Consider the following 18,075-nt stretch of genomic DNA (forward strand, 5'->3'; position numbering starts at 1 on the left):
TGTACCTACATGTCAGGTGAACACTAAACACTGGATACAATACGAATGTCTACATGATGACTGCCTAGGACTCAGGCGGTGAATATATTGAAACAAATGGAACATTTTAAAGAATCATCTTCAATGCTACGCTTAAGACACGTGCAGCCATTATACCTACATGTCAGGTGATAACTTACTGGACAAATATAGATTTATCTCAAAATCATGTGATGTTTAATATTTTATCCTGATAAAGTCCTTATTATCAAATGTAAACTTCCTGATTATTTAAGTTTACGCACATATAACAACATTCATTTGTCACTTATTAGATAAATATGACGTTAACTCATTCGAACAGAGCTAATTTTGTAATCAATTGCACCAAAAAGACTTAAAAGTATATTGAAATAATTATTAATAAGATCACATGTTTGTAATATATACTGACAGACTTTAAAAACGCAACACATATTTTGTTTTATTTATTTTTTTATCAAATCGTGACTTATATATATTTCATTGCCTTTCATGCCCCCGTACTCCATTTTGTAAAGTAAAATCAATACCTAAATTTCCTAAGACAATTAAACATGGCAGAATTTTACGTTGCATAAATTTCTTGACGCAAAACTAGAACCGCATGCAAGGTTTTTTTCAGACTTTTCCTTTGAATCCATTGTTTAGTTCTTATCAGAAAAAAGTTGTTGATTTTTCTTTTTGTCACGACGGATAAATGGAAATTAAAATTAAGTAATTAGAAATTTACAGACAAAATTTAGTGCCCGTTTTTATTAAGAACAATTTTGCGCCAACTTTTCGGTCTCTGAAACTTCAGAGCAGGTATATATGCATATTAATTTAATTTTAGTTTCTTGTGTACAATATGGATTAGTATTAGCAATTAGTATGGCGTTCATTATCACTGAACTAGTATATATTTGTTTAGGGGCCAGCTGAAGGACGCCTCCGGGTGCGGGAATTTCTAGCTACATTGAAGACCTGTTGGTGACCTTCCGCTGCTAATTTTTTCTATGCTCGGGTTGTTGTCTCTTTGACACATTCCCCATTTTCCATTCTCAATTTTATTATAACTCGCTCGTAAGTGACAACCTATAGACCCAGTCGAGTTGTAGTTTAACACAAGTCATTACAATCAAATTAGGCGACGTCATTTGCTACACAGCATAACGGCTAAAACGTCAGTTTGTTTTTTTAACCAAGTCGTTGGATGGTATGGCAGGCAGATTAATATCAGCAATGTTTCTTGTATTCTTAATGCCACATAGTTTACTGTAGAATTGTTTTTAAAGGTTTCTGTGCACACCACAATATTGCCAAAAAAAAACCCAGTCTGATATAGATGAAACGGGCAAAATCAGAAGAGGAAAGACTTGGCTTAAAAAATTCCAAACAGTGTTGGTTAACCTTTCTGTCAATCGTTTAGGGATTATAAATAAGAGACAATTCCTGGTTAAGAATATTCACTTATTTTTTTTGCGTTTGTGTTTTCCAATGAGATGAAAAGTCCTTCTTTGTAATGGCGTACAAGGGCAGTAAGTAACTAAGTAAGTACTTTGTAAATCAAACTACTTTCCCTTTCAAGCTTTTAGAATATTTTTTATGTAAATTTTTGCATTCAAGAGGCAGGGCTAACTAATAGTCATCAAAGTACCAGGATTATAATTTCATGAATACGCCAGTCGCGCGTTTCGTCTACACAAGACTCATCAGTGACGCTCAGATCATTAAAGTTATAAAGCCAAACAAGTACAAAATTGAGCACTGAGAACCCAAAATTGTTTACATCGTTGTCATCGTTAACATCGCGGTGTGTACAATGTTGAAAAGATATCGTGTTAACATCGTTCACATTGCGGTGTTTACAATGTTAACACGATGTTGTGACAACATCGTTTACATTGTTTGGGCTCTAATATATTGTTTACATCGTTGACATTGTTAACATTGCGATGTATACAATGTAGAAAGATATCGTGTTTACAGTGTTCACATCGCGATGTTTACAATGATAAAACAATGTCGTGTCAACATCGTTTACATTGTTTGAACTCCTATATATTGTTTACATCGTTGACATCGTTAACATCGTGATGTATACATTGTTGAAAAGATATCGTGTTTGCATTGGTTACACTGTCATATTAACAATGTTTAAAACACTATTTGTGTCAAGTTAGTTATAACATCACAATTTTTTTCATGACTTTTCTGTTGTTAAAAAAATGCAAACTGTATAAATGAAATCTACAGACGTTATTGAACAGTATTAATTAAAAAAAAAACTTACGATGTTGACGATGTAAACGATGTAAGCACAATACTGTAAACATCACGATGTATACGATGTTAACGATGTTAACAGAAAGGTAGAGAGTCGACATACAACATAAACATGATGTTGACACGATCTTGTAAACATTGCGATGTATACAATGTGAACGATGTAAACAGAAAGGTATAGACTTTGAATAAAACATAAACACGATGTTGACACGATATTGTTATCATCACGATGTATACAATGTGAACAATGTAAACAAAAAAGTATAGACTTGGTACTCTTCTTTCATACGATGTTGACGATGTAAACACAATACTGTAAACATCACGATGTATACAATGTGAACAATGTAAACAAAAAGGTATAGACTCTGAATAAAACATAAACACGATGCTTATTGACACGATATTGTCAACATTACATCACGATGTATACGATGTGAACGATGTACACACAAAGGTAAAAATTAGGTTCAAAAAATTTATACGATGTTGACGATGTAAACGATGTAAACACGATATTGTCAACATCACGATGTACACGATGATAACGATGTAAACAGAGAAAGATAGAGAGTCGATATACAACATAAACACGATGTTGAAATGACATCGTCAACATCACGATGTGTACGATGTGAACGATGTAAACAGAAAGGTATAGACTCTTTATATACAACATAAACATGATGTTGACACGATATTGTCAACATCATGGTGTATACGATCTAAACGGTATAAACACAAAGGTATAGCACATATAGATAGGATACAATGCAAAAACAATAACGACGCTATAAAGTTGACATTGCGATGTTGACAATATCGACAAAACATCGTGCACTGGACATATGTCAGTCATAAAAAATAATTTGATTTTTAGATTTATTTTATAAGTGTATGTCTTACTCTTTATGGATAAAAGTAAAATATTCCCCATATAACCAGGCTCAGTAATTTTCTTATCCCAGGCATAGACAATTACCTAGTCCGTATTTGGCACAATTGTTAAGAATTTTGGAAGTATATCATTTGATTTTGCCATTTTTAAAATTAGGGACTTTCCGTTTTGAATTTTCCTCGGAGTTCAGTATTTTTGTTTAATTTATATTTTACATGTAATTCATGTTGAGATTTTCAGATAGAAATTCTTACCTGAATTTCCAAGGGCCAATAAGAAATCAGCCAAATGTCAATTTATAGCTGCTATATCCTTGACCTTCGACTGATTGACTTCGAATTCAATTACTCTTTTCTCTTAAGAAATACTATTCATACAAGTTTTTTTGATACAAATGCAGAGGTGTGGTATGATTAACCAGCAGACATCAAATTAAACTCAAAACTGCTGTAATTTTGAATTTACGACTTAAAAAACAATAGATTGCAGAGGCCTTTTCGTCTATGGGACATTATTGTAACAAGTAAGATAGCGTTGGACATAAAAGATATCATATTGAATCAAATGTTTTGAATAAATCAAATGTACCTGTACCTGCTATTTTTGTGACCTTGGCGCTGTGACCTCAAAATCTTTTCAAACCAAGTTTTATAAAACAACAAACTGTATAATAGTTTATGGCTTAAAATATTCTGAAATGTTGACGTCCAGATGCATTGACGAATTTTTATTATACGAGTATTATCAGAAAGTATAGTTACATCAAAATCGGCTCACAATAAATTAGTATGACACAAAACTACAGATATAAATATATTAATAATAAGTAAATAATAAAAAAGTTATAGTCAGCTATGAATAGCAAGTAAATGATAAAAAAGGCATAGTCAGCTACAAAAGGTCCCCATATAACAATGTAAAACAATTCAAACGAGAAAATTGACGGCCTTATTTATATAAAAAAAATGAACGAAAAACAAATATGTAACACATAAACAAACGACAACCACTGAATTACAGGCTCCTGACTTTGGACAGGCACATACATGAATAATGTGGCGGGGTTAAACATGTTAGCGGGATCCCAACCCTCCCCCTAACCTAGGACAGTGGTTTAAGAGTACAACATAAGAACGAACTATCAGTTTAAAAGGGCTTAACTCATCAGATGGACAAAAATACCAGTGAACGTGACCGGGTACTTGTACATCCCGACAACAAAAAGACACTAAGAACAGATCTGAGAGTACTCGCAGTTATCTGACAGCTAGTTCAAAGCCACTAACAACTAATAAAAAATATATATATAAGTTTGCATATTATGTATATTCAATATGTAACATTTCAAAACTAATAAGATGCGTTAACTACATTTGTGTTTTACCAAATTTTAAAATATTAGATATTTCAATAATCAAAGAAATATAAGCTGTCAAATTCCTGTTCCAACGATTTTTTTTTTTATCAAATTCTCATATTTTATTTACAACATACTTAAACGTATATCAAGAATTATACAACACACACAAAAACATATTTGGAGAGAAAAAAGTGTATGGCCATTAGATTGTATCAAGTGGTACATTTAAAATTATCACAGGAAGCCAGCAATGTGTCAAACTAGAGGACCGACATGTGCATCACTAGACCTCACCTCAATGATGCAGTAGTATAGAAATAGTGCTTTAGACTAGAACTAGAATGAAAGACAAAATTAATATGAACTCCTATAAAATCAAATAAAATCAATAAAAATCTATTACAAAAATCCATTTATCATTAAAATATGGATTTTTTCATATCAATTTCCTTCAAATGCTTATTTTTTTAAAGAATGTTGTACTGGATTGTTCATAGATAACAATGATTTTTCCGTAGAATATAATATACAGGTACCGCTTATAAATAGTGCAGAGTGTTAAAATCTACTAAATCACGCATTTAGGTTCTCTCTATTCGTATGGTGCCATAGTGGAAACAAAATCCAGCGCCTGCTTTACGGCTTTGGTTTCGGGATGATCCTCTCCCAGAAATAACACATATACCCTGTAGGACTCGGTAAATTGGTATTTGGATTTAGCAAAGTGATTTGTGCCTAAATAAAGCGCTCCTAAATTGTACCTAAAACAAAAAGTTAGATATAATAACCAATAAGATATTTTATATTATCAAATTTCAGTACAAATTGTAAGATTAACTAATGGCTGTTAGGACGCATCTGATGTATTTGGGGATGATACATTCAAATAGTGAATTCCTTGCTTCCAGTTTGATTTTTTTTTTTTTTTTTCAATTTTAAACAGCTGTATAGTGTAAACTTTAAAAAAATGTACTGACGAAAAGGTGTAATAATACATTTTTGGCACAAATGATACCAGGTATTCTAAACCTTGTTGCAAAAAAGAACGCATTACTTGGTGCAAATAGATTTCTTCCATAATAATCTTGTAAAAAAACACACTAAACATATATATATATAAATACAACTCGTCTAAACATCAACCCAACGATGTTAGTTCTGTAAATTTGCTTTCGCAAATTTTTTGTTCTACCCTCGCCGGGATTCAAACCCATGCTGGTCCGAGACCACAATTGTCGTCCCTTGATTTTCGTTGTTCACAAGTATAGTCCCTAGTGTTGACAGTGGGTTACTTGCCATTAATTTTTATAACCCTTCCAAATTTATTTCTCCATGTTTAATGCCTCAAATTGCAAGTAGGGGGGTGAAATTACACTGTAAAAAAATTTGGGTCCAGAATTTTAAAGGAAAGTAGTGATTTGGTCCAGGTGAAAAAGGTTGAAAAATAGTACTTCGGAAGCTGTCAAAAGATTTCAAGACGCCCTAAAGATAAAATTGTCCATATTTTGAGTTAGAGACGATGAAGTTTTCTATAATTTTGATGTAATTTGTCCCAAAAGTAGTACAACACACTGTAAAAGTTTCTTTGAGAAAGCGCAGGTGGGATTTTTTTTTATTTTCATTTATGTTCTAAAAGAAATGCACTACGAAATAATTGTGTTCTCGGACCTGCTACTATAAAGATAAATAAAAAGGCACCAAACTATCAATGCACTTATCACAAGAACCTATATTTTTTTTTTCACTGCAAGTGTTCATACCATATTTCTACATAAGAACATGCCTTTACCAAGTCAAGAATATGACAGTTGTTATTCATTCGTTTGATGTGTTTGAGCTTTTGTTTTTGCCATTTGATTAGGAACTTTCCGTTTATATTTTTTCTCCGAGTTCAGTGTTTTTGTGATTTTATTTTGCTAATAGTTAATTGTATTTCAATAAATTGTTTTTATTGAAAAAAGTGACATTTGAAAGGTGCAGAATAATATTTACTTTAAATTTTTAATCACAGTGTGTTCTAAAATAACATCCATTCATTAAAACACTATATTTTCAATTAGTTCTGTTGGCATTGAAGGTAATTGACGAACAGATATTTTACAAATTGCTGGCTTTCAAGGAAGAATATACGGATACTATATAATATTGTCATTTTGAAGCCGCTTTGAATTTGAATGATTTATTTTCTATTGATACAGACAGGTATACAGGTTCTTCTCCTGTTTTATGTATAGAATTATTTTAAATAACGTCACCTACAGTTCCAGAGTATAAACTCCGAATTTCAGTTGAAAACAGTGTAAAAGTGTAAGTAAACATTCTGTATGTATGTGCTGTCCCAATTAATTCCGTGGTTGTCGTTTGTTGCTGTGTTACACATTTGGTTATCGTTCATTTTTGTAACATTAATTATGCCGTTAGTGTTTTACATTTGTCATTTCGGGGCCTTTTTAGCTGAATTTCTGCGTTATAGGATTTGTTCATTGATGAAGGACGTACTGTGACCTATAGTTGTTAATTTCAGTGATTTTGTCTGTTGTGGAGAGTTGTTTCATTGACAACCATACCACATCTTCTTTTCCTTTATTTGATTTGATGTTCTAGTACTTTGAGTTTGCTTTCATGACTGTCATTAGTCTTTTTTACAGTAAGTGTTTTAGTATTGTTTTATTTATGCATATGTTTCTGTTGTTTCATGATTGCATATATGCTATACTGTAAACAAATGAGGCACCTTTTCAATGACTTGATTTCCTGTGCAACTTTTCGCCAAAAAAAAAATCAATTGATAAGAATCACAACTTTAACAAATCACGCTGTTCTAGAACAACAAATATTTATCAAAGGTACCAGGATTACAATTTAATACGCCAGACGCGCATTTCGTCTATATAAGACTCATCAGTGACGCTCAGATAAAAATAGTTATATAGCCAAAGTTGAAGAGCAGTGAGGACCCAAAATTTCAAAAAGTGGTGCAAAATACGTCTAAGGTAATCTATTCCATAGTTATGTCGAAAAATTCAAAGTTTTGTAACAGGAAATTTATAAAAATGACAATATAATTAATATTCATGTCCATACCGAAGTGTTGACTACTGGGCTGGTGATACCTTCGTGGACGAAACGTCCACCAGCAGTGCCATCGACCCAGTGGTGTAAATAGTAAAATAACCAGGATTATAATTTAATACGCCGGACTACATAAGACTAAAGGTGAAATGACAGATGGCATAATATCTACATATTTTGACAGTGCAAAAAAATAACTTTGCAAAACTTATACAAAATGCATACCGTATTGTCCCAGTCCCGAGGAAATTCTTGCCGTACGTTTCCAGAAAAATTGATAAAGCGGCTTCATAAAGCTGTGTGGCCATGCTGTCATTCTTATCATCGTAAATAAGTCCAATTTCATTTAGGACAATGGCAGTACGTGGATGATTGGTACCGACCTCACTTCTCGTCACCTTCAGATCATGTAGACAATAGGCCAAGGCTTCATCTACACGGCCTTGTGTGTAGGAAAGTTGACCAAGCTGTTATATCATAATAAAATAAAATTATTTCAATAAATGGATAGCGAAAAAAAAGGAGCGAATATCACTAATGGGTTTAAGTGAGAAACACTAAAGGTTAGATATTCATAAATGTTAAATGTAAGAAAAGAAAGCTAATCTATCAGGACATTAGAGATGTTGCTTTTTTAAAAGGAAGATGTTGATCATTAGAGCTGTTGATAAGTGCAGATAGCCACAAAATAAATATGCCAGAAAAAAAATATTGAAGGAAATGTTCTTGGTGAAAATTTACACTAAATCATTGTCTTTCAGTAACCATGATATTGCAATACCCCCTTACAGTGCAAGTGTGAAATAAGGAACCTACCAAATTGTTTTCAGGATGGAATGAATAAAAATAAAACAAAAAAACAAAGAAACAGTTTTAAAAAAAAAAACGAAAAGATAAGCGCACAATATTACTCTGATCCGCAGATCCGGGATTTCGAAAAGGGGTATGGATTTACAAGCCAACGTTTGGAGTGTTACTCTGAAACCATCTATGTATATATTCTATTTGATGCTCCATAAAAGGAGCCCTGCCCCCACCCGACATCCGAATCATCCTTTTTACCAACCCTCCTTACATGTAATTTTACATCAAAATCACATTTTAAATGCGAATTCTATCGATAATCTATATGGAATTCATATTTATCAACCCATCTACCATTTTTTTTAAATCGTCTAGCACGAAAAGATATAAGCAAAAAATTCGATTGATTTTACTTAATTTGTTTTACCCGGCCTACAGTCAAAGTTTACAACTTATCGAGTATATTTCTATATAAACAACCCGGGTTGTGCTAAATGACTAACAGTTCGGACCGCATGAGGACATATTATGACGCTTAAATGCCTGCGGATATTGCCTTCTTCCGATTGGATTAATTTTGCAAAATATAGTACTTTCCATATTCAAATATGTGATAATTTGTTAAGAAATTGATTATGTCATAATATACTAATACTTCAGTAAGTATTTTTTTTACGAGTCTATATTAAGTACCTTTTATAGCGCGTTAGATAACGTATACGTACCCTAGTGAAAATGGCCGCTACAAAATTATGTTTCTTTCCTAGTACAAATGTCGCTAATTCTAATGCTCTCAACATTAGTTTCTTAGCTTTTAACATGTCTTCTTTCTGAATGTATACTGTCGATAGACCAAGCAACCCCTCACACAACTATAAAAAAATAAAAAGTAAGCTATATAAACATATCATCAAATAAATTAGGAAGCTACCTAAGTATATTTACTCAGAAAATATAGCAATTCTTAATATCATTATATGTTATCATTTTTCAAAAGCTGTGTTCAATCTTAAATATATATATATATATTAAACAGATGTTTTTAACAAATAATCAAGAAATATTCAGTGAACATAGATTATGAATAAATACAAATGATAAGGATCTTATCAGGTACAGTATATAAAGAACAAAAAAGGGCGCACTTTATATTCTGCAAAACAAATGTAACGTGAACTAAACAGAATATTCCCCCTTACAAAAAAACCTCGTTCATTAGTGTTTACGTTATATAGATAAACGGGGGTCTAGTTAACGTCATTTAAGTCTGCCAGTAGGTGTTAGACCACCAATTCATCCTCTCCAATTTAGAATGTATATACGTAAAAGTATCCTTTTCATAAAATAAAACAGTGCTTGTGATGTTATGGCTTATTGATGGTATGGTTTATTCAAACTAAAGAGAATTTTGCAGAAATGACTTTTGTGGTAAAAGAGAAATATATCTAGACCATTTTCAGCTTAAATGTAATTGTCTTAGTGTTTACACTAAAAATTGAGGATTGATAAGCTCCACAGTATACTAATTTAAGAATTACAGAAAACTCGGGCTTATTTATTTTAGTGGTACTTGGCTTCCGAACGGTAGAAAATCGTTACAAGACTTGAACATTGGCATGCAGAAAGGTGATACATGTACATGTATCAATACGGATATACCTGGTTTCCATGAAGTTAAAACTTAGGTAAACTATTTAGAAAGCTGTGAACTTTGAATAGACAAGGATTTTTAATTAGTGGACTGACACCAGTATATGAAATACCTATCATATTTTTTTGTACAGTTTCTTGAAAGTTTAACGCTTTTACATTATTCATTCTTTTTACGTTTAATCAGTAGTTCATTAGTCAGTGATACGGTCCTGGCATAAATCGAAATATATATGTGTCAAATTTCGTAGAAGTGAAATCTTTAAAATTTTGAGACATGGATTTGGCTATTCTTTTGGATTCAACATATTCGTTATCTGTTATTTTAATTTACCTACCTGTAGTTTTTGTGTTGGTGTTGTAACCCTGTTCTGACGATTTATGGCATCTATGTATACCCTTACCGCCTTATCATACTCGCCAAGTTTGCTGTACACAGTTCCTAGTTCATGTAATCCCTATAACAATGGAAATAAGCTTTTGGTTTTAAAACATAAAACAAACTGAAACAAATATATAGGAACCGTTGCATAGTTTTAAATCTACTTAATCTATAATGAACATGTCATCATTGGCTTTTGAATTTCTGTATTTACAGATTTTAGGTTTTAACAAACTTCACAATATCTTACTATATAAGTCTTCAAGACAATAGAAAGAGGAAAGGGGAATTAACTTTCTTCACAATGAAATTAAATTCCCGTGGATGACTTTCATCTGTCAGTTGCTGATCAACAATGTTGCTGGTTTTTTTTAACTTCTGATGTTATGCAAGAGTAGTTGAATGCGTTAAGTCGTCTACTTGGAAGACAACTTATCCAGGTGGACCATATGTTTTAGCTCTTCGTGGTTTGTTCTTCAATTTGCAAATACCAATAATTTGGCATCGAGCATCTTTAAAGATACATTATATCAAAAGCAAACCAGTATGTATACAGTAAAATCATGATAATTAAATGCTATAAGACTTAACACAGAAAATCATCGATTCAGAATTACGCTGCTTTAAATGTAAATTAACAAAAAATCCAAACTCTAAAGACATTCAAAACGGAGAGTCTGTAATCAAATTGAAAAATTACATCAATCGAATGGATAACTACTGTCATATTCCTGAATTGGTACAGACATTTTCTTATGTAGAAAATGATCGATTTACAATTATTTAATAGAAATACCTTAATAACATCCGGGTGTTTACATCGATATTTCCAAGTATGATCATGTACATTGTACACCACAGTCCCATGAGATTCGCCATAGTTCAGCTCCAACTGTTTAATCAGTGTTTTAAAAATCTTTTTTGCTGCCTCCATTATTCCAATGATCAAAAAGAAATTTCCCAATCGACTGTTAAAATAATGGTTAATTGGATCAGGTATTCAAATAAACTCAGTTATGATTTTATCAAAATGACCTCTGTATCATTAGTATAAACCATCAACTACAAATGAAGGTGGATGTGGTTTTATATCTCTCATCAACTGATATGATATTCGATGTTTCCTATCAGGATTTCCTTGATAGAGGGTTGAAGCTCACAAGGAAGCTATTAAACCAAGAGTTTTAAATAGTGCAGTTGAAATCATCCCTTTTGGTTATGATAGTGTTGCTTAGTCTTCATTTTTCTATGTTGTGTTTTCTGTTTTGTGTACTAATATTTGTCTGTATGTCTTTTTCATTTTTAGCCATGCCGTTGTCAATTTATTTTCGATTTATGAGTTTGAATGTCCCTCTGGTATCTATTGTCACTCTTTTATAATGATTTCCCCAAGGATTCCGGATGTGTTGCCTTTTTAATTTCAAATCAAAGTTTGAGTACTTAAATAAAGACAACTGCCTGCCAACAAATTCTGCAGCTTTTAACATTCAAATGCTTTTGTGGGAGTTATTGTTCTAATGCCTTTTCGGTGTTAATGTTATTATACACACACATATATGTATATATATTGGTTTGCTATTTGTATTCTGCATGTGTATCTGTCCTGATCTGTTTCATTAGTATCAGTCAAATTTGCCCATCTAGAATGTTTTAGTCATATGAGACAACAGTGGTTTGTCGATGTGTATAATCCGTAGATTCAACTTGGATATACAGACAGAAGAGAAAAAACTCATCAAGGAATATAATAAATCTAAATGGAGCAGGACAAGTTGCGCTAAGACCCAAACTAGGGTAAGCGTCTCTTGCATCAACAATCGGTGAATTTACACAAACAATGCACGATGGTGACTGTAAAACTTGTGCAGTGTTGATTTCAGTCTGTTCTTATTTATTTCATCTGTGATAGTTTGGACATGTACATAGATTGTTCACGTATTAATTGAATGACAAATGAATGTATAGTCGAATTTTTTGACATCTAGCTAATTATTTTTTTATTATTTTTTTTATTAGACACAATAAAAGTATATGATTTAATATTTTTTCCTGATTGTACGTCCTTCTATAACAAGTGTATTCTCTTTACCTGTACAGTTTGCAGAAGTATGTAGAATTTTGCATTATATCCTTCTTGGGTATCTTTTGTACCTTTGACATGTATGCTTCTTCTGACAAGTCGAATCCACCAAGCTGGAAATCAAATGACAAGTTTATTATTATTGAATAAACCTGTCAGACTTTAAGCCTTGTATAGATGATGAATTGTTAAACTGATATATTGTGTGTTTTAATTCAAGGTATTTTATTTTGTAAATAGAATTACATTTAAGCTCGATAGCATCCTATAAGTACACTCCACGTATATGTAATAATAATCAATTCCTATCTTTTTTGTCGTGTTTACCTTACTCACAGGAAATCTATATATTAATTTAATTGGTGATCATTTTTGGTGTATTTCTTTTGCTTTTTAACTTTCAGGAAAATACAGGCAATTTGATCGTATCTTGCATTTGTATTTTGATGAAAAATAAAGAATAAAAGTGTTTGACCGTTATGTTATTAATGAAATCTTTTCGTTTAAAAGATCGGGAACTACGATGGGGACATCGGATTCTGTTTTAGTATATTTTTTACGTATGAGATGTGTATGAAACAAAAAACCGATATTTTCTTACCGGTTTTATCTTCATTCTTAACATTTGTAACCCTATTCTCAATTAAAAATCATATGATAAAAATTCAAAAATCAAACACGCTGAGTTCAGAATAGCAGAAACGTGTATTTCAGTTCTTATAATTCAATTACCGTTTTCCAAGCTTTGATCAACTCAAAAATTCCATCCTCATTGTCCGACAATCTATAGAAGACGTCCAAGTCTGTAATTGTTTCTTTTAGTCTATCCAACTGTCCAGCTTTGGTCAGCAAGAAAGGCAATTCTTCTACCTGGATGATATTTTACGATTAGTGATATATTTTGAATGCTACGTCATTTAAAAGCTGTCGACTCGTAATGAATTTCTTGAGCTCACATATGTGGTATTATGTCAATAGCATAATGTAACAAATTTATCTTACCGACTATCTTCACATTATGCATTTAGACTACTGGCCTATCTTATTGTTGATGTGTTTCCCTCGGTTTTGATTAATGACCTGGATTTGTTTTTGATTAATCAACGTATGACAATTTAACAGAGGTATACTTAGGTTGCCTTTATCTTCCAAAGTGATCAAGGCTTCAATATTAGCAACCAACTTCCATAGGTCCATCCAAATGGGAATGCCAACAATTACAACTGGTTAGCTTTAATATGTTTTCTGCATTTATTTTCAATCGTTCATCATCAATTTCTTCAACTGTTGTCCGGGAAACCATTTTACCTTTTCCTCAACGCCGTTTTTTTTTTCAAATCGGCATTGAACTTGCGCCTACTATCTTCAGATCAAATATATAGGTTCCAATCGTTTTTGCTTTTAACCAATAATTTTGAAGGAGGCAAGATGAATATATTTATTTGATTTTATCGTGTAATCAAAATCTCTACCATAAAAGATGGACAAATAACATGAAGCGAAAAACGTAAGCTATAAATTAACAGTTTCCTTGTATCTGGCTTGGATGCCAAAAACTGTTCCAGGTCAATTTCGAATTGCAGGATGAAAAACAATATTCGTTTAGTGTAGGAAAAACATATTTGTTTGTACTCGGCGAGTCCTCGCTTTTATCTTTGTTCCTAAAGCTCGGTATATGAATTTAATGGTTTCCTACACTGTATCTTGATATTTTTCCTTATGAAAGACTGAAAAAATAAACACTTACAGTTCTGTCGGTGTTGTCCTTAGCTGCATGGAAATCAGCGAGACACAGATAACCTTTGACTTTAGCTTCATGTGTAGGGATGTACTTCCTTTCTACAGCCTGTCGTAGATGATCGTGGAAGAAATTCAAGATGCCATTCCTATTTACCAAGTTCTCATACAGCGAAATGTAGAATGGAGACCAAACAGCACTTGGTATCTATAATTTAAAAATTTGTAAAACTTGTTTATTTTGTATTGTTCTGCATTGTCATACATAAAGCCTAACATTGGTTCCAATAATTTCAAACCATTTTATGCTTTAGGGAAGATTTTGTGGGGACGGATGCTCGAAATTTTGAAGAACAACGAAAAGATATCTTCAAATTATGTGAATAGTAAAATTATCATGGAGTTATGAAAAAGTTGCAATTATTTTAGTTTTTGCAAATATTAAACCATGCAATGTAACTTACATCTAACAATTCAACCAGCTCTGACTCGGACATTCCTCTGTTGGAGCACCACAATGCAGTTGTAGCATCACGAACAAGATCTTTTCTGTAAAACAAGTAAAAGTAAATTAAAAAGCTGAACTGTGTCAAATAATGTACTTAAGATGGTACCCAACACCTTGCCTAAAATTAATTTTGCTCGTTTAATTTTCATAAAATATTGACAAAATATTTTCTTTGACCCTTAGAAAAAAATACAAAAATTTCTAAAAATTTGAACCAATCAATTTCTCGGGAAAAATTGGTAGGATATATAACAGTTTGACAAACACTAATTTTGATCATTGAAAAGCTTTATATTTCCTTAACAATACAACATGATTAAAACGTTTAGCTGATTTTACAGAGTTATCTCCCTGCAGTGTTAGGTACCACCTTAAGATCGTACAATATCTTTTCTGTAAATCAAGGAAATGTCGATAAAAAGCTGTTTCAAATATAATATAAACTTTCGTAAATACCAAAGACAAAGGATATGGGACAATGTCCAGATAATGTGAATAGTAGTCTTAGATTTGGTCAATAAACTTCATGCACAATTCTTTACATTTGATTATAATGTATCTAAAATATATTTGATATATGATATATGAACAAAGTGAAACAAGCGAAACAAATATCAGCCTAATTAAAACAAAACAAATATGACAGCAACCAACGTCAATCAGTTTCTGGACAGTTGTAACAACAAATCAGCAAAACAGAATGTCAGCATCAATTGAAAAATTAAAAAAACGTACAGTTCTTGCAGTTGTTGAAAGCTAATACTAGTTAAGTTATAAAAACATTTACAGACCACAGACATTAAAAGGACAAATTAAGATAAATTAATGATAAAGAAATTGAAAAAATCCATATGTTCTCTAAATTTTTTCGATCAAGAATCAATTGAAACGCATTAATGTTGTTTTACTGAAAACATTATTTATGATTATATGTATATGTTCATATTGATAAACAAAAATACCTTGGATTTTGTCCCTTCTCGAATTCCTCTTCCAATCTTTCAAGGATTTTGGCAAAAAGATCCTGTGGACTTTCAGCTGATAAATACTCAGAAATTTTGTTAGTCAGTGTTCTGAATGATCCGAACATACGGACCTATAAAATGAAAATGAACTCGATTTATATCAGCACTTATTTAATAATTTCTTAATGTATTGTATTGAGCTTTTTTCAAATAAAAAATAAAGAGTTTTAGCTTTTCAAATCTATTTTGAAATTGACTTTGTTTGAATAACAGTATTCTAATTTGATATCTTAAGTCATATGTCTGTGTAGTTTATTACAATACAAAATATTTGTAAAGACTAAATAAGTTTGGTGAAATTAGAATAAACGCATGGTTGATATATATATTTTGATTTACCTCGGAGTTCAGTATTTTCGTTGATACTTTCTTTAAAAACATTGGAAATTAGGAGAAATGGTTATTAAAGGTAGGAGAAACCTACAATTATAATCTATGAAAATATGGATAACGTTCCACAAAACCTGGAACTGTCTGTCATGTATTGCAAAAAGCTGGTTTTAAAATGATCAAAAATTCTACCTCGTCCAGGAGAGATTTCAGGTAAAGTGGGTTTGATGTCTGTTTTACATTGATGATCATTTCCTTTTGTTCCGTAGTCAAAGATTTGCCGTAAATGCCTTCCAAATAATCGGTGATGATCTGCATTTTTTGTGATTCTTGTAGAGGTCTAACTCTCATACTTGGAAATCCAGCTTCAATACAAGCATTCATTGCCTATAATATAATAAGTTTAGTGGTTCAGTATTACAGATGATTTTACCTCCATCTCTTTTTAACTTAAAAGTAAAATATCGAAAATAAAAAATTTAAAATAAAATTCAAAAAGGAATTTCCCTTATCAAATGGCAAAATTAAAATACCAAACACATCAAACTAATGGAAAACAACTGTCATACTCTTGACTCGGTACAGACAATTCCTTATGTACAAAATGATAGATTGAACATGTTTATATAGCCAGTTACAACTCTTACTTGTATGACAGTTGCATATAATGCCATTATCTTGACAACAATGTGTGAGCAAAACAAAAAGCCTTAATACGAAAAAACTTCAAAAATTAGGATACAGTAGTAAACTTGAAAAATTAACAAACAAAAAAAACACCAAAATTGCATATAGACATTCTTTACACAAAGCACATCAACAAGAAAAAAGATCTAGATAACAAACAAAAATTGAGTGAATTGCATGAGCAAGAGAAAGGTAAGCATCTTCAATGCATACATCAACCATCATAACACTGTATTCCTTCTCTTAAAGAAAAAACAACTTTTTTTGTTTAACTTGAATAAATTTTTTAACATTACGACCAGGTTGTTGATAAATGTTCTGTTTCAACTTCTCAAACAATACATGATGATCTTGAATTATATATTCTAGGTACTCGTTAATTATTAATTTCGTGTTAAAGTGTTCTTTTTATCTGACTCTGGATATCATTTTGGCGTTTATGATGTGTGCATTCATGGTAAAAGACGCCTACGTTGTCGCGTTCATTTCTTTTAGCTGGATTTGTTTTAACGATAAATGCGATTTGAACATCGGTTAACTAAAATTGCCTCAATTTATTTCAGAAAAATACGCGACTGTATTCTTGGTTTAATATCCATGATGATAACATCTTGCATAAAACGTTAAAAGCATTAGATATCGCTTGCATGGTTAAACACAGAGCTGTACTATGAAAAACTTATAAAGTTAAGCTCCAGTTCTATCGACTTTTTATAAAGATCGTTAACTAACCCTGCCAGGAAGCGTTGATATCAATAGAAAAACATTGGGAGGAATGTCTGATGGTATCCACAACAAATCATGTTCAGTACTTTCTGTAATAAAGTTTTAGATGAATATTATTTCAGTGTTGTTAGCTTTAATGGATATAAACTAATCTTACATATCCAAGGCTATGGCATCTGTGTCATTTAGTATCTGGTGGATAGTTGTCTCTTTGGCAAACATTAGTTGTCATTTTTTCTGGCTGTTGACATTTTATAGACAAGAATTAACTATTGGTATTTAATTGCACAATTTATATAACTAATACTGTAAACACTTATCAATTTTTTTAGAGAAGGACTTTTCATTTTTCTTTATTCATCTGACAAAGTAATTTAAACAATAACTATGGACAGTATTTAATGCAAATATTTCAAATAATATCTGTCAATGCTTATTAATCGTGGACGAAGAATATAATTGGTTAAACCAAAGAATAATTTTCATGTAAGACAAGCGCTTTAAGGATCCATTTCAATATAACACAC

At 31.7% G+C, this 18,075-nt stretch overlaps 1 protein-coding gene across 1 annotated transcript in view; it reads right to left on the minus strand.

Moving 5' to 3' along the window:
* Positions 1–3,899: 3,899 nt before the first annotated feature.
* Positions 3,900–18,075, minus strand: part of LOC139524510 (uncharacterized) — a 67,703-nt gene continuing 53,527 nt past the window's right edge. The window contains exons 23-35 of the mRNA XM_071319330.1: positions 17,555–17,637; positions 16,328–16,522; positions 15,743–15,876; positions 14,737–14,821; positions 14,283–14,480; positions 13,268–13,405; positions 12,545–12,648; positions 11,252–11,423; positions 10,412–10,531; positions 9,149–9,295; positions 7,845–8,086; positions 4,470–5,308; positions 3,900–4,039 (exon numbers count right to left, since the gene is read on the minus strand). Of these exons, the coding sequence (XP_071175431.1) occupies positions 5,140–5,308; positions 7,845–8,086; positions 9,149–9,295; positions 10,412–10,531; positions 11,252–11,423; positions 12,545–12,648; positions 13,268–13,405; positions 14,283–14,480; positions 14,737–14,821; positions 15,743–15,876; positions 16,328–16,522; positions 17,555–17,637 (1,787 nt within the window). The 3' untranslated portion in view covers positions 3,900–4,039; positions 4,470–5,139. The remainder of the gene's footprint in view (positions 4,040–4,469; positions 5,309–7,844; positions 8,087–9,148; positions 9,296–10,411; positions 10,532–11,251; positions 11,424–12,544; positions 12,649–13,267; positions 13,406–14,282; positions 14,481–14,736; positions 14,822–15,742; positions 15,877–16,327; positions 16,523–17,554; positions 17,638–18,075) is intronic.

The sequence above is a fragment of the Mytilus edulis genome, chromosome 5 (assembly GCF_963676685.1).
Source record: "Mytilus edulis chromosome 5, xbMytEdul2.2, whole genome shotgun sequence".
NCBI lineage: Eukaryota > Metazoa > Mollusca > Bivalvia > Mytilida > Mytilidae > Mytilus > Mytilus edulis.